At 41.4% G+C, this 17,811-nt stretch overlaps 2 protein-coding genes across 8 annotated transcripts in view; one reads left to right on the forward strand and one right to left on the reverse strand.

Moving 5' to 3' along the window:
• Positions 1-29: 29 nt before the first annotated feature.
• On the reverse strand, positions 30-16,510 carry atcaya (ATCAY kinesin light chain interacting caytaxin a). Of its 6 annotated transcripts, XM_061779681.1 has the most exons (14): positions 15,920-16,510; positions 13,806-13,905; positions 10,773-10,831; positions 10,431-10,679; positions 9,578-9,751; positions 9,376-9,478; positions 9,159-9,290; positions 6,298-6,384; positions 3,783-3,881; positions 3,650-3,685; positions 3,502-3,567; positions 3,381-3,425; positions 3,232-3,290; positions 30-2,183 (listed from the first exon to the last, which is right to left on the reverse strand). In XM_061779681.1, exons 2-13 carry the CDS (start codon positions 13,880-13,882, stop codon positions 3,257-3,259), a joined length of 1,161 nt encoding a protein of 386 aa, XP_061635665.1. In that variant the 5' UTR covers positions 13,883-13,905; positions 15,920-16,510; the 3' UTR covers positions 30-2,183; positions 3,232-3,256. The 6 variants fall into 6 exon arrangements, with proteins under 6 accessions (XP_061635665.1, XP_061635667.1, XP_061635664.1 ...); XM_061779683.1 differs by lacking the exon at positions 3,381-3,425; XM_061779680.1 differs by having other exon boundaries at positions 30-3,290.
• Positions 16,511-17,332: 822 nt separating this feature from the next.
• Positions 17,333-17,811, forward strand: part of zfr2 (zinc finger RNA binding protein 2) — a 35,332-nt gene continuing 34,853 nt past the window's right edge. For both annotated transcript variants that reach the window (XM_061778855.1, XM_061778856.1), the window contains exon 1: positions 17,333-17,481. In XM_061778855.1, coding sequence (XP_061634839.1) covers positions 17,429-17,481 — 53 coding nt within the window. In that variant the 5' untranslated portion in view covers positions 17,333-17,428. The remainder of the gene's footprint in view (positions 17,482-17,811) is intronic.

Below are 17,811 nucleotides of genomic sequence, written 5' to 3' on the forward strand. Positions count from 1 at the left end.
AAATGAAGCATAGATACAAGCAAAATAAATTGATTTTGAGGATGGACTATTTATTCAGTTCTATTCACAATGCAGATGTAATCCTCAAACTACGCAAAACAACTCGTTGTGTAGGAATCTAAAGAGCAAAAATAGCTGGCGTCTGTGTGACTACATTGTGCTTTTAGGGTCAAAAGGAAAATCATTTTGGAAAGTTCAAGTGAGTTCACATTTGTCTACACAGCATAGAGATAGGACAGGGTTTGGCTACATTTAATAACAAGTCTATATGACTGTCATATTTCTCAATGACTTCAACATGAGGCGCTCAACAAAATCACATCAGGCTTGATAAAACATTTCTCTCAAGTTTGATGGTGAAGAGTCCCAAAATATTGAATTAATAAAGTAACAAATGACTTTTGTAATATTTCTTCAAATTCCATGGCCTCTCTTCTTATGCATAAGTTCTTACTATCCATCCATCCATTCTCTTAACCGCTTATCCTTCCTAGGGTCACGGTGTGCTGGCACCTATCCCAGCTGACTTCGGGCGAGAGGCGGGGTACACGCTGAACTGGTCGCCAGCCAATCGCAGTAAGCGCTTACTAATTTAACAAAATACACTTGGAGGCCATCAATAACTCCCGATGCTAAACAAGTCATACAATTCCAAATGTTTGAAAGCAATACAATGATGCAGATTTAATAGAAAAATATTATTTTGCTCTGTTCTGTCCTGCTACAAAAAAAGTCTCACCAGTGGAAGACGAGAGAGAGAGCAGAAAAAAACAGTCCCTCCATAAAATGTGATATTTCAGAAAGGGTTAAACTTCTTGAATACGACAATATCATCAGGTACTATACTGATGAAGCTTTAGACACCAATTTCCATCACAATCTGAAATAACAATTACACCCAAAAAAAAATGACATTTTTATGTCAGCCTGTTTCACACAATTGTACTTCGCTAGTTAAAGACACAGTATGTTGGAAAAGTATAACAATGTATTTTTTCGCGTCGAACTGACAAAACTCATTTATATTGTTTTAGTGTGCATTTATAAAAATAAAATGTGTACAATACTTGGACGTGCATTGAAGAGTGGTGTAAAAATTATGTAAAGTACAATTTTTTAAAAATGAGCAAAACCTAGTGATACATAAACTATTAATCTATTTTAGATGAAATATATTTGTATGATCATAAACATGCGATAAAGAAGTCGGCAAGCATTGATTCATTCATGATTTCGATATCCAGAGTTATCTCCGTTTTGGAACATACTGTACAAGGTGGTTGTAGTAGCATGTATTGACATGAGTGATTTACTTACACTGAGAAAGTGAAGAGAAGGGTTTAAAACAGCTGCATTCATTACCTCCACCAGGGAGCTTATGTTTCCTTTCCAGTGATGTTCATTTGCATTTTAGCAGGATTATGCAAAGAGATTGTTCGGCCTTGGTTTGTCCGAGTGTTATTCTATGGAGTTATTTGTAGCTCTCGGCCAAAGGGGTGGTAAATGATAACAAAAAGGAACTAGCGAATAGAGTACATAAACCGATATGAGCAGGTGCGTGGGCAAATAGTTGTCATATTTCTGCATTTTACATTCAAGAAGAGAGAGGCACATGGTAAGGTGGTAAAGTACAGATGGAGGTCAGAGAATGGTTTTGTCAGTGCATATGTACACTCTTTGATTCTCAGGTCCGCAAAGGAGAAAGCTTGAAAAGGCTTTATATGATATAACAGCATGGCGCAAAATCAAAGACATTGTATTGCAGTATTTACATCTACAACACTTTATATATAGATCTATCTCTTGCACCAAACTGTTTTTACTTACACCACTTTCTGGTCGCGCCTGTGAACAATACCCTCACTTCCTTCATTTTAGGAGTTTTATCAAAAGAAGAGCAAAATCCTTTAGTTGTCCGTCGTCCAGTGAATCATGTAGGGCAAATGTTCAGTGTGAGGTGTTCCCAACATTAAAGTGCAAAAGTTGGCCAATAGAGTTCAAGGGAACGGCAAGCTCCTTTGCAAACGTACCCCTCTCGTTAAAAAGGACTAAAAGATGAGATGTTGCATTTGCCATTGTACTGTGATCAAAAAATGATGAGCAAATAAAGAAGCACATGTAGACTGGTTGGATTGCTGCCTCTTTGAAGCTTCAATAAAGAGATTCCTGCTCCACGTGGCACACTGCAGCAAAAGAAGAGTGATAGAGGGCTTTCTTTATTTGAACATATAAACAGAAAAGACATAAAATGAGAGAAAGAATGAAAAAGGAATGAAAAAAGAATAAAAAGCAAGAAATTCTGATCGAAAGAAAGAAAGAAAGAAAGAGAGAAAAAGAGAAAAAAATAGAATGAAAGAAGAGGCAATAAATTTCATACTTTGGCACAGTTTACATGTAAGTCCTACTACTTGCTCTCTATATGTAGTTTTGACTTATATAAAGTCTATACATGCAATTATAGGTTTTTCATATACATTACGCTATTACATAAATGCATCAAAATTAACAGGCCCTTATATGCATGTGTAATTGTGTATACAGTAATCGTGTTATAAAGCTCAGCATATAAGGGAACAAAAAAAACAGAACTTCATCAACACAACCTTCAAGGCCCCAACGCAAAACACATTTCAAACATCCTAAGAAAAACCTCTGTGAGTGAATTAAAGAGAGAGACAAAAAAATAATAATTTGGTGCACTCATTAATGGGAAAACTATTTTATTTAAGCTCTATTTTTATATTGGTTATAATCTTTTGTTGTGATGGCCCAGTGATATAGTTGAACTTCAAGTCAAAAATGCTTATTGTGATATAAATAATTTGTTGCCTCAGCATCAGGGTAAACATGACAGACATGCATGCACGATCTAATATGAATGAGAATATATGTATTCATATTGTTTGTTTGCAATGGTGTTGAACTTCATTGGGCCATACATATAATATTTGGCCCCTCATGTAGTGAAATGTAACCAAAATATTAGAAAAACCTCATAGCACAACGTTAAAAATCCTGGTAAATTAATAACACTCTAGTTGTTTTAAACAAAATGGAGTATTATTATATTTGTTTCAATATGGTTTTGAGCACATCGTACCACCTGTACCAAATGAAGTTGCCATTGAGTTGATGCGATGCAGGAGGCTCTTCTGTGTCTACTCCAAAGCACGGGACAACTTCGATGTTCATAAAAGTACGGTAACATTATACAACAACAGGTCATATTACCTTGATTCAGAGAGTTCTCCCCTTTTCATATTCCTTGCTCTACAGACACTGACTTTGGCCTGGAAAGAGGATAATGCAGTGAGGATTTTTTGAGATGGTTAAAAGTTGCAACAACGGCAATCATCCATCCATCCATCCCTTTTCTGTACCGCTTCTCCTCACGAGGGTCGCGGCCGTGCTGGAGCCTATCCCAGCTATCCCAAACAATCGCAGGAACGGCAATCAGTAATGTAAAATGTACAGCCGTAGTACAACACTTTGAACCAGTACCTCTCAGATTTTTTGTTAACCGGTTCCTGTGGGCCTGACTGTTGCTGCCTCTGCTGTTGCTCCATCCTACACACATTGAAAAATTATCTGAATTAATAGTACGCATAAGCAAATAAAGTGAGACAAAGAATTACAACTAAAAACTCACCTTTCTCTGCGAGCTTTAATCCGCTCCTCATCAAACCTGCAATGAATATAAATGTTTTATCCTCCTCAGAATTATTCTTGTCAGAACTATATAAGCCTCTTTTTTTGTCCACTTAGTGGTGAGAAGAACTTACTGCATAACACATTCCGGCACATGCACGTGCTCCATGGGGACCATTAGGGCCAGTTCATCTAGGCTCTGAACATACTGGATCTTATTCATGAATTTCACACTGCAAATGGCAACAAGAGAACAACACAGTAAATACACCAATGGCTTATAAAGTACTAAGATCCCCTTAGTTTTATTCTTTTTTTATGGGTTGATATTTCTGTAAAAATGCAACAACATTAACCTCTTTTGATCTCTTTTAATGGATCCTTATTTGTTGATTCTATAACAAAAATAGTTAGATCATGAAAGATGGATGAAAACCAATACTGACTGCCTTTACACTTTTTCTTCCTTTTTTTAAGTTATAGGATCTCAGATCTCCATCCATCCATCCATCCATTTCCTGTACCGCATCTCCTCACTAGGGTCGCGGGGATGCTGGAGCCTATCCCAACTGACTCTTGGCGAGAGACGGGGGACACCCTGAACTGGTCGCCAGCCAATCGCAGGGCACATATCAACAAACAACCACTCGCACTCACATTCACACCTACCGGCAAGTCTTCAATTAACCTACCATGCAAGTTTTGGGGTGTGGGAGTAAACCGGAGTACCCGGAGAAAACCCACACAGGCACGGGGAGAACATGCAAACTCCGCACAGGCGAGGCCGGATCAGAACTGTGAGGCAGACGTGCTAAATAGTCGCACCCCGAGCCGCCATTTTTATATACCATGCTTGCATTAAACTGATATATTACATGCGTGGTAGGTTAATTGGAGACTCTAAATTGTGCGTTGGCGTGAATGTGAGTGTGAATCGTTTTTTGTTTATGTGCCCTGTGATTGACTGGTGTACCCCGCCTCTCGCCTGAAGATAGCTGAGATAGGCTCCAGCACGCCCGCGACCCTAGTGAGGAGAAGTGGTACAGAAAATGAATGTCAAATATGTGCAGCTCCCCCACTTGAAAGAGATTGATTCAGCAACAAAATATTTCATCTGGATTTTACTCAGTGACCAAGAAACATTTTCCTTTTGTCTCATTATATTTTAGCAGCCAGTAGTTTGATACTTCATCAAGAAATTTCATTTTTAACATTTGTCTCTGTCGGCACGGTGAGCGACTGGTTAGCACATCTGCCTCACAGTTCTGAGGACCGGGGTTCAAATCCCGGCCCCGCCTGTGTGGAGTTTGCATGCTCTCCCCCCGTGCCTGCGTGGGTTTTCTCCGGGCACTCCGGTTTCCTCCTACATCCGAAAAACATGCATGAAATGAAGACTCTAAATTGCCCGTAGGTGCGAATGGTTGTTTGTTTCTATGTGCCCTACGATTGGCTGGCGACCGGTTCAGGGTGTACTCCGCCTCCCGCCGGAAAATAGCTGTGATAGGCTCCAGCAAACCGCGACCCTAGTGAGGATAAGCGGTAAAGAAAATGGTTGGATGGATGGACATTTGTCTCTAGCAATGTTATTGTGAATAAGTGTAAGTAGTAAGAGAGAAACACAAGACAATAATTGATCATTTCTATAACATCAAGCTCTAGCCTTAGATTTATTCATTTTTCAGTTTTCATCACAACAAAATGAGGCTGTCACTGTTGTTTTAACTTTTTAGTTTAACATCAAATAATGAATGTATTTACATGTTCTTATTTCCCCGTTAATATTGTAACGAACTGTTTATTGTTGTGTGTTGCTGTTGATGGGTTTGTGAGAGCAAGAAGTGTTCCGTTGTGCTTAGCGCTGTTAATTCCGAGGGGATTTGAATGCATCGTAGGGAAAACGTTAGAGAGAGAAAGAGCCTCGAGGTGAGCCGATTTTAAATTAAGGTACATAGTTCATCTTGCGCCTCTTATTTGATTGTTGATATGAATTTCATTCCCATTTTAATTTTAATATAATTATATTGAAGGTGGATTCCCCCCTCCCCAAAAAAGCTTTTTAAAGATGATTTAAAAATGTTAGCTCGATTTATGGCGCCCCCTTGAGGCCACACTTAGCATTTGCTAACCCCACCCAATGGGCGGGTCGGCCCTGATTACTGTGCATTGCTTCCCCTACAACATTATCCATCCATTCATTTTCTTTAGCACTGTCATCATTTGGGTTGCAAGTGAGCTGGAGCCTATCCCAGCTAACTTTGGCCAGGAGGCCCTGGTTGTCAGTCAATTACAGGGCAAAGACAGACAATCATTCAGACTCACATTCACAACTATGGACAATTGAGTCAACTAAAATGCATATTTTTTTGGAATGTGAGAGAAAGCATTAGTACCCGAAGAAAACCCATGCAAGCATGCGGCGAGGAGGGCCATAACTGAGATTTGAACTCTGAACCTCCAGAATGTGAGGCAGATGTGCCAACCAATTCTCAACTGTCCCACTACAAAGCTATAACATAGCCTCAAAATGTAGGATTAACTTTTCAGGAGGACTGTGATACAAAGCCCCCACGATGTATCTGTAACTGGAAAAGAAAGTTGTGTGAAAGTGCATTAATTTCCAGTCCACATTGGCTTGCTTGTAGGTCTCACCTGATAAAGGGCCTGGATATAGCCAGTATAGTGCGAATGAACCAAGAAGGATGAGCAATGACCAGAGACTTCAAATTCTTTCTCAACCTGATATCAAAACACAGAAAAATACTTAAACAACTTGTTGTTCTAGTCAAATGGACAGTTTACGACTTTGTTAAGTATTCGGAAAACCAAAACAAAGTAAAAACGTGCCTTTACAAAGATAATAGTGCATCATACTCAGGGGCTTCTAATGTTTTGCCCCTCTCATATACTGTAATAGTTTTAACAACATTACAACAAAACTTAATTAATACCTGCATGATGTGTCAACAAAAGTGAGCATCATTATTTAAGTGTTTTCATGAAATTAGCGGAGAGTTGGCAAACACATGGGCAAAGCAAGAACCCATTCAGTTTTGGTTAGGTTTTGTTGATGATATAAAAACTTATTTTTGTAGTTTGTGGGCTCTATTTTCTTGACTGTCGTCATCCAGCGCTGTGCGTGACATAACTGTGAGGAGTTGGGTTAGACCCGGTTTTGATTTGTGGCGTACATCAGGACAATTTATGAGGGACATCTGTGCTGGTGTGGGCGCGTGTTTGCAGCACACTTCAATCCTTTCCTATCGAAGCAGATCCTCTCATTTCCTTGAAATACGGCTAAATAATCTCACACAGAGACATCTGCAGTATATGTGGAAGAACACCTTGCGTAATCGCAGCGATCCGTGCATTGTCATTGCTCTTGGCCGGTGTGGCATTATACAACACAAGCGGGTACCGTTATTAAATACAGAATGAGCTGGTGAAAACCGCTGGTAACTTAAATATGTACCTCATGTATCTATATCCCCTCCAAAGATCGTTCGTGTGCCCCCCCCATAGCTGCGTGCCGGCCAGTACATGGGATTAATTAAAAAATATACTACTATTACAACTAAAAATTAGAAGCAGCGACTCCTGGATATTTTTAAACCTGTGGGACTGTACTTTTTTTTTTTTTGTAGATACAGTCAGTTGTTGCTATATTCCAATATTTTCTGATACCATCTCACCATTACGTGAGCGTGGCCTGCTAATTAGCCCAAGCCTGTGATTAGCAACAAGACCAGCAATCAAGATGCCTCCCTTTTCCACTGAGGACTATCACAGACTGCTGCAGAGGATGTCAATCCTGGAAACGAAAATCCACTGTCTTGAAGTGTATGTGGATGTGAATGGACAGTCGGGGAATTAAACCACTCTGCCAACGTCTCAAAATGGTGGGCAGAAGTGTGCTAACAGACAGCCACTTATCTCAACAAAGAGGACGGATGTGCACTGTGGAAATGATAATGGACCATCCAGCAGTACTCCCTGGAATTTACTGGGACCAAAGCCCAATGATACGGGACAACTTCTAAAAGGGAGGACACAACACCAGCAGATTACCGAGGAATCCGGCTGGCCTGCGTTGCGGGCTGCTTCAACCCCGAGTGAGAGGCCGTGGACGGTCGCTACAGCGAAGGGCAAGAAAAAAGGACGCGAGTCAATGCAAAACATTGACATCAGACTTACAAATAGATTTGAGCCACTTTTACAAGACCCTGGCGAAGAATGCTCATCCCCCAGCACCCCTGAAAGGTATGAAACTAAATCATACAAGAAAAAAATGGCACCCTAAACGTTAATAGTTGGTGATGGAGCTGTCAAGGATGTGAAAAATGTTTTCAGTGAGAAGAACACCAAAGTACTGTGTTTTACCAATGACATGGTGTCTGATATCTCAAAAAAAAATCCTGGAGATCACTAATCAGCACCCAACTGTGGAAAATCCTGTCATTATACACACACGGGCTGTGGATGTTCTCAAGCAGCAATCAGGTACTGAAGCGAGATTTCATTAATTTCTCTAAGCTCAGTCAATTAAATAAGTGGCTCATAGAGTGAGTTTCATTGACAATTTCTGCATTTTGTGGTAGCGCAGACATCTTTACAAGGCAGACGGTTTCTGTCTAAATAGACAAGGGGTTAAGTTATTGGCTGCCAACATTTTTTACTGTGTACATCATTCAGCGGCCCAAAAAGAAAGCACTGGCCTTGGTGACACGGCTGAAGGACAAAAAGATGCAGTTGTTTCCAAACAATCGGAGGAACAGGAGATATGGCGACACGAGGCGCACACCAATTCATCAGCATCATCCAAACAATCGGAGGAGCGATTGACAAATGAGATGAGCCAGGACGTTGAATCTCCCACACCCCTCCCTGCCCCATTGGAGCAAAGCCCAACGCCAAAATCACTCTCTACTAGCCTAAATTCTCTGCTAGGTGTAACGGACAGGATGAAGACTGTTGTCAATATTGGAATCCAACGCACACCATGCCAAGATCTTCCCTCCCATCCCCCCTTGCCTGAAACCACCGTCCACTAAGATGCGAACACGCAGTGACGCTTGCTCTTGCACAAAAATCAAGATATGCCAGTTTTTATGTTCGACCACAGTTGCGCTGCCTTTGAAAATAGAGCCCTGTGTCTTTGGGGTCTATGGAACTGTCAACGCCCCCCAGCTATATGGAATAGTCCATCCAGACGTAACCTCTTCCAACATTCTCCACGAACCCGGAAGTAAGAATGTCGACTAACAGATGGAAAAGCACACAAATAAAATTGGGCACTCTGCAATTCTATTTTGTTGCTTATTAACGTCCTAATTATCTTAAATAATCTTAATAATTTTAAAGGCAGAACATTCAATGCAGTTTCTTCAATCACTTTGAATGATGTGGATGGACCTATTTTTTTTTGTTTTTAATCATTGATAAGTAATACGGTAGTTTTCATTTGTCTACTTTCACTTGCCACATCAGTGAACATTTCTAAGTTTCTTTCCCACCTTCTGTCAATCATCTGGTAGCATTTCTTTAGCCAGCTAATTCCAGGCATCTTACTCCTGGGAGTGGCTCCATTCATGTAGATGATCAGGTAGTCTTCAGCTACGAGCATCTCAAGACTGCTTACCACATACCTGGAGGAGCAGGAGAGGTACTTCGTTATGTTTAGTACCGTCTATTACAACATAATACTCTATAATTTAGCAAGAGTAGACTCACAGGAAAAGGTTTTCCATGATGTAGTGGTATTCTGGGATGCTGCTGTCAGGCAGGTAGCATGCAGAGAAAACAATGATGGCATTCAGGCCTTCCCCAAAATATCCTGAAGAGAGGGTTCGGATTTTATTCCATTCAGACATTCGCAACAAAACATTCATAAAGACAATGCAGATGATTCACTTAACATTCCTTTATCACTCACCCCCATGGGTGATGACTCTCTGGTACGGTCGGATAATCTGCATGTCAATCCTGTGCTCCTGTTCTCCAATGATCACTGACCTCCAGAGGCGTCCATTGTTGGCATTTCCTTCCTCATCCAAGTCTCCCGAACCACCAGTTGTACCTGCTTTGGCCGAGGCCACTGGGGTGTCATCTGGAACAACACAGTGATGTGTATGGCTGTTTATTATGCACGGATAAAAGGCTCCACCCAAAGAGGAAATCAAAGTACATTCACCTGTCAAAATATTAGGTACGCCTGCACAGTCTGATGAGATCCAATAGAGGAAGTGTATCAAAGGTTTGCCTTGACGAACAAGATTGCTTAGATTTTCTTGACACTATGAATTTAACAAGATATTTATTATTGTGGTTGGATTTTGCAGTTGTATCGAACTACATTGCGTCATGCTAAGAGTAAATATTACATGACTAGCCTTTACCATCTCTGTTGGGTTACACCATCCATTCATTTCCTGTAGCGCTTGTTCTGACATTAATGAGCTGGAGCCTATCCCATCTGACTTTTGCTGAGAGGCAAGGTACACACTAAACTTGTCGGCAGTCAATCTCAGGGTGCATATAGGCAAACAAGCATTACCACTCAGATTTACAGCCATAGGACAATTTTGAGTCTTCAACTAACCTATCACCCATGTTTCTTTGTAATGTGGAACGCAGCAACACGCAAACGCCACACAGTAGGACCTGAGCCAAGATTCAAACCCATGACCTCTCGACTGTGAGGCAGTCGATGACCACTAGTTTATGTGCTGTTTTACGGTTACACGTCAACAATAATTTTCAAGACAGTCCTCAGGTGTTCCTCCCACCTTCCCACTCCAGGTCATTGCCATTGGTGATGAACTCCAACGAGTCTGTCTCATCTGGCGTGTCAATGTCATCCACATTGATGTCCAGGTCATCAGGTGTGTCCAGGAAGTCATCTGACAGCAGAGATCCCTCGCTTTTATCTAGGGACAGGTTCATCTCGGGGGCAACCAATGTACGCCTTGTACGGTGCGAGGATGACACGCCTGCGCCTCCTCCAGGTGAGCTCATATTCAGGGAGTTGGGTGGAGCTATGAAGTGAAGAGGGGAAACAATAATCAGGAGAAGTAGATGATGCAACCACTTTCTAAAAATGATCAATCAACAGGTGTTCATTGACTTACAGGCTCTGTTGTCTGTGAGGCCACAAGAGGAGTCCATGTCTCCGTACTCAGGTAGAAGTCTGATTTAAAACACAACAAACCACTCATGTTTGATAGAGTATCAACCTAACACAACATTAGGTATACATGTACAATCTGTTGACAACAAATAAAAGAGCTGTCACAAAAAATGGCCTTCAGTTTTAGTTGAAACGGTCAGAGGGATACTTTAGTAGGTTATCAATATGATTTTTATCACAAGTTGTTGTAAGCTGGAGTGAAGTAGAACTGCACTGTATCACGCTGAGACGGGTTTCTCTAATTTGGATCCTTTTGTTTACTCCACAGACCTGCACCAAGGCCAAGCAATGCTAATTTGGATCACAAAGAAAGGATATACTGTACCTCCATAGATACCCGCCTGCTGGATATGGCTGGATTTTGGTAAGGACCTTAGTATATTATTCATTGGGAAATTAAGGGAAATGTAAACATATCTATCTATCTATCTATCTATCTATCTATCTATCTATCTATCTATCTATCTATCTATCTATCTAATAGGTTCCTCATTTAGTTTTATTAAGTAGTTTTGTGTTATCCTGCTCAGTAACACACAGCAATGTAAATGTACCTCCTTTGCAGAGGTAATGAATACCTCTCTCACTGTGACAGCATTAATATCTTGGTTACGGCAGAATCTTCGAACACTCTTGCATTAGGACGACTGTCGTTCCTATTAAACTATGGTGGTGTACCTAACGTTGTGGCTAGTCAGTGCATACTGGGTGTACAGTAGGCCCTATATGTTGTCCACTGCCTATGAGAGATTAGCATAGACACCTCACACAAAGGGATGTTAGATTATTCCAATTAGTATGATGTCCAATGGACCATTTAAAACAACAGTTTTGCCAGTAATCCATCTAAACACTGAAAACCGACATGCAAAGAAGAGAATGGTAATTAGCTTCTCTCCAGGGAAAGATGAAGATTATTATGCTGGCAGGCAACATGAGGCAGAGCAGAGGAGAAGCAGAAAGAAAAGGGAGGACAGAAAATGCAGGTGAGGGGAAGAAAACAGCCAAAAATGCTTTGTTTGTGTGTGCTGTGAGTATACAGAACCAGTTAAATACTATTTCATAATTTGAACACCTCACCAGAGACAACGGTAAATATCAACACTGACACTAAGTACAAGTGATGCAGGGAGCGATACTGCAGTGTGTTTTTCCAGCTGAGGTGGTCTCAGCACGTCCCCACATGTGCTGCATTCTTGCGTATCCTTCATCATCCGAGCCACTGATAAACAACCTGAGTCTCTCCCTCAAGGACCAGTTTTTAAAACGAACTCTCTTTTTTTATACAGTATATAGTACTGTGCAGTATAACATGACAATGGAACAACAAGAGAGGTTTTTCTCAAAAGCAAGATAATCCCTTTTGTCGCAGTCTGGCTGCTTTTCAACCATCAATAAAAGTATTAAGCAATGCTTACCTTCCAAAACTGATGTCAAATCAGTATGTTGTGCTACACACATGAGCCTTTATCATTGTCAGTATTCTTATTCATCCACTGCCTTCCCGTCATTATTTTCGTACAGAGCATCTCTCAGAGGCCAATTAAATAGGGGATCTTGCTGCAGCTCATTCCTTCTCTTTCTCTCTTCCACTAAAACCTGACACCATTTCACCAATGGCGATGTTGTGTTTTGGATCGGTGACTGCTGCTGCATCACATGACCATCCCCAGGCCATTCACAAAGAGAGTGCCGCACCTGCTCTCTGTTTCCTGTGTGATGGAGGGGGGAGGAGTGACAAGTAAGGAGTGAGGAGGAGCGTTCTGTGTCATCACATTTGTCCTCTTTTACTGTCCACCAAGCTTTACATTATTTACTTTCACCTTACATTTTTGTATGATCACATCATTAGGAATGTTTGCACAATTAAATGTGATCAATGAAAAATGCAAAGAATATATATATATATATTTGTGATTGTTAGGTATTTGTCCAAGGATACTTCTGGTAAACAATCCAAACATATGATCGTGAATAATTTTCATCCCCATTGTTTACTGTTAGAAAAAAATGCCTTTGCACTTCTAAAATGTATTCTATGTCATCAAAACCTCATTATTTGTTTTAGTGTGAGGATACGATAGCAGACTGTGTTCCTCTCTTTCTGATATTATGTTATCATTTTGCTGTGATAAACCAAGATGCCTGTGTTTGCGGGGTGCCAGTTGGATGAGGCAGATAATAACTATACCTATTAATGTGTGTATATACAGTATGAACTTACCTAAGGTGAAATAGGGACACTTCTTAAAAAGCAGCCATCAGGTTGTATTCGAATTGTCTTCTTGCATGCCAGCGTCTAATAAATTGTATCACTCTTTGGTCTCAAAGCTCTTGTCCTCTCTCTTGTCTACTAAAGGATTAACATTTTTCCACTGACGTTTGCAATTAGTAAAACGTTCAAAAATGTGTCTCTAACAACTCAGAAGACAGATTGCAACACAAGATCAGAAGATGTATCAAGCCATGGATAACATACAGTAGGTAAAGCCCATTTTTAACATTTTCCATTCTACATTTGTATTTTCTCATTTTCTTTTCCCATATCAATCGGTTTATAGTCTCTGGCATAAATTGAAAATAACAGGACTGTAAAGACCCAGCTCTATGAATGTCAATAGATCAGGTTGGTGATTGTCCCAGCTAACATCTGGCAGGAGGCGGGGTAAACCCTGAACTGGTTGCCAGCCAATCGCAGGGCACATACAAAGAAACAAACATTCGCACTCACATTGACACCTACGGGCAATTTAGAGTCTTCAATTCATGCATGTTTTTGGGATGTGGGAGGAAACCGGAGTGCCTGGAGAAAACCCACGTAGGTACGGGGAGAACATGCAAACTCCACACAGGCGTGGCCGGGGATTGAATCCCGCTCCTCAGAACTGTGAGGCTGACACACTAACCAGTCGGCCACCGTGCCGCCTTGTGTCATCACATGAATAGTTAAACAGACAAAGTAGCAGTCTCTCACCTTGGGAAGTCTTCATCCTGCCACTCGTCTTTCACTTCCATGTTCTCCATTCTTAGAGTAGCTTTTGTGGTGCCCATCCCTCCGCAAGGGGAGCAGGGGCCTAAAAATGAGAGCAGACACATATTTGTAAAAACAACACTTTCAAATGCAAACGAAACACTGTTACATAAAAATAGGGAAAGAACTCGAACCAGCTCCATCACAGAAATTGGTAATGATTGAAAAGGCAAAGGCAACCGTTTGCTTTTGTGGGTGGATTAAATCCAACTAAATTACACTATGGTGACATTTAGGGGTTGAAAGCACTGTGGGTCACATTATTCTATACCCCTGCCCACTGGAGCACTTGTGAGAAACATGTGATGAAGCCCATTTTGTGGGTCAAGTCAGATATTGTGCAAACTTTCTCCTCCTGGGTAGAACTCAAGAGGCCATTGTTGAGAATGACAGGCTCACTTACAGTATTTATCCTTCACTGTATCCGTCCATGCATGTTTTACTTTCTGCGCACCTGCGGTTAGTGAAACAATACATACAGTATTTTCTCAGTGTAACTGATGATGAATGCAGAATAATACACAGCATATTAGACACTGTTTTTATTCTGTACAGTGGAATACGTCAATTTGAAATTTGGTGTGCAAGAAATAGGAGAGTGTGGGTCCCACTGAGGCAACACGGTGGGAGTTAGCACATCTGTCTCAGGGTCAAATAGATTTGAATCCCAGTCTGGCCTTTCTGTGTGGCATTTGCATTTTCTCGCCATGCCTGCTTGGGCTTTCTCCAGGTACTCCGGCTTCCGCCCACATTACAAAAACATGCATGCTCGGGTAATTGAAGACACATGAATCTGAGTGTGAATGGTTGGTTGTCTCATTGGCTGGCGATGGGTACAGGGTGTACCCCACCTCTCACCCAAAGTCAACTGGGATAGGCTCCAGTTCACTCGCAAACCTAATGGGGGCAAACGCATCCCATTGAACTGCGAAAAATGGTGCATTTTTGTTCTTGCTGGATTTGAGAGTGACTCTATAAGCTAAGGATTCTATGTAGCATTTTATAGCTGGAGACACAACATTAGGAAAACATGCACAATCTAATACCGTAATAGAGTATGCTTCTCCATTCTCACATCATACTAAAACCACAACATTAGACATGGCGTTAAATGAAAAGCCCCTTGATAAAAGTTGAGGGTTAGAATGTTAGGAAAGGCCCAACCATGTTATTAATGTATACAGTAAATGTTAGCAAACATGACAACTCCTTAAGGAGGTCTGCAAGATGCAAGGAGCATGTGTGACATTTCATCCATCCATCCATTATCAATACCGCTTATCCGGGGCGCTGGAGCTTATCCCAGCTGACTTCGGGCGAAAGGCGGACTATACCCTGAACTGGTCGCCAGTCAGTCGCAGGGCACATATAGACACGTACAACCATTCGCACTCACATTTAGACCGTCACAGAGTGGAACCCACGCTGCCTGCACCAAAGTCAGGCGAGTTTACCGCTACACCACCAGTGACTGTGTCACATTCAAATTCTTTTATTTTTGAAAAGGGACGGTGTACATGAATTAACATTTTAATAAATGTAAATGCACACAAGTTAGCTGAATGGCTAGTTTTTATCGGCAGTCCCTTCGCCTGACGTTACTGGGCATCCAAAAAAGGTCAAAAGAAAAGAATACAGCAAACACACCAAATAAAATTGTACATTATCAATAAAAGCATGCAATACAGTTAATGACATCTGTAGAACATTACACAAATATATATATATGCTATAGCCACATAAATAGAAATTCAACACAAATGCTATGCACAGGCATTTTACTGTGCTGATTTCCACCTAGGGCATGGTGGAGAAACTAATACTGCAGCATGAGCAAAAGGGCTTAAATTGCTGGAAAACGAAAGACAATGTGCTGAATTATTGGGCTGTCTTTGTAAAATATGAATAGGAGTAAAATCTGAATCTCCAGTATCTAAAGTTGCTGCACTTGATAATCATTGACAACAAGATGGCCCCATTTCTAGGATGACCCAGAACAGTTGGATTTCATTTGAAATCAGCTCAGCATCTGCCATGATGTCAGGGGCTATACTCACATGAGATGTTGGAGATCTCCTATGAATTCTTCAGATGATCCGTCCGTCCGTGTGTGTGTATGTCCTTCCTTCCTCCTCAGCAAAAATTTGTGCTGATCCTCCAAACTGACACAAATGCATATGTCTTCTCTTCTCCTACTTCACATGCACATACACTCATGTGCAGACACACAGACAGTGTCCTCAATGTCAGACGCTAGCCAGCAGCAGGTGCTTGAGGACAGGGGGCACCTCTGTGCTGGACCCCCCCCACCCCCTTCTCATCTTCTTTCTTTTGCCGCTGTCCACCTTTGTTGGGAAAAGCCTGGCCGTGCAGAGCAAGTCGACAGGGTGCCTCTGAGCCCTGATGTGTGCACCAAATTTCTTCACTCAGAGAGCGTCGGCTGTGGCATCATGATCTTGTCACCTTTCTCAATACTGGCTCCAAATATTCCTTTTTCCAAACCCTGCTTTTATTGAGCATATCTAGATGCTTCCATGGGAGCATCTTTTTTAAGCAACAGCAATTTGGGTAAATGATGCACTGATCTCTGTAATAAGCCTGCTGCTGTTTTCTGTGGTTCGTGGTTTCACTAGTGTTCCATGGCAACAGCATCCCTTTCTCCCCTCCCACCCATGTCTCTTTCACACTGACTGCCCCAACTCTCAAATCCCCTCTGCACACATTTATTATTCAAGATCCTTACTTCAAATGCACTCAGCCAATCAGATCAGCTCTGGATGAAATGCAGCTGACTGCAAAGTCTGTGCAGCTCCATCCATCCTTCCATTTTCGTTATATCTTATCCTCATTAGGGTTGTGGGTGAGCTGGAGCCTATCAAACCTGACTTTGGGTAAGAGGTGGGGAACAACCTGGACTGGTTGTCAGCCGATCCAGGCACATATAGACAAATGGCCATAGTCTGCACACCTTTTTTTTTTTTATAAGATGTTTTCTATAGTCTAACTTGAAAGTAATTAGTTGCAGGTTGTTTTGTTTTGTCTGCATCAATTTTGGTATTGGTATCACCCACTCATTACCGTAGTTTTGCTTTTTTCGTAAAGGTCTTTTTGTTCTATGGACCTTTTTTTAGTAGTACAAAATAAATAAAATGAAAAATGTTATTGGTATTTGTTTTTTTGGGGGGTGGGGGGCGAGTAAAATGATTTGATGGTTTGGTTGTCTTTGGACTGAATTATTGCAACTCAGCAGCAGAGCTTGCTATCGAAACAAGATAGTCATTAAAACGACTTCCGGTTAATCCCCCAACGGTGAGACCTCTGGGAATATTTCTTAATATTTTTTACAATACATTGTCACACAAGTACACTTTGACATTTTACCTTAAAATATAGAATATTCATTACCGAATAATGTAGAAATATACAGATAATTTGCATGCAGACACAATATCTTGCCGTTCTGGTGTTACGTTTGGCTGCGGTCACAGGGGGTGAACCATCTTGTTTTCCGGCTTTCATTGACTCTCTGATGACTGGGACCGCTGTCCTGTACCGGAGAAGCCAAGATGGCAGCAAGCAATTATTTTGGCTTCACGCATGCTACCGGTCCCCAGTACAGGTAATTAAAAACGATGTCCGGTCGCGTGAGCCTAAATTTGAGTCATTATAACTCGTGGCGCGAGTTGTTTGTTGAAGTTTCAACAGGCTGCTCTGCTGACATAAGATACCTTTAGCCGCTAAAGTAAGCTACGTTAGCTAGCCGGGTTCACGCTGCACGCCTGCTTGCCATCAGTCAGGCGCATGCTGACTTGATTAAACGTCACGCTGAAAAACAGAGTGTAAAGTATTGAGGGTCGAAGCTGATAAAGTCTCGTGTTGACGGATGATAAATTGGTTGGTGGAGTAGTGGCTAAATGGCCGGGATGTGACCCGACTTCACCTGGGAGTT

Source organism: Phyllopteryx taeniolatus, chromosome 7, assembly GCF_024500385.1.
Source record: "Phyllopteryx taeniolatus isolate TA_2022b chromosome 7, UOR_Ptae_1.2, whole genome shotgun sequence".
NCBI lineage: Eukaryota > Metazoa > Chordata > Actinopteri > Syngnathiformes > Syngnathidae > Phyllopteryx > Phyllopteryx taeniolatus.

Bases quoted from the DNA above. Each gene is read 5' to 3' on its own strand.
- atcaya (XM_061779679.1), bottom strand. From the start codon at position 13,882: ATGGGCACCACAAAAGCTACTCTAAGAATGGAGAACATGGAAGTGAAA. The intron at 9,752-10,430 runs GTGGGAGGAACA...GTGTTGTTCCAG, and splicing joins CAATGACCTGGAGTGGGAAG to ATGACACCCCAGTGGCCTCG. The intron at 6,385-9,158 runs GTGGGAAAGAAA...TTTTGATATCAG, and splicing joins TACCAGATGATTGACAGAAG to GTTGAGAAAGAATTTGAAGT.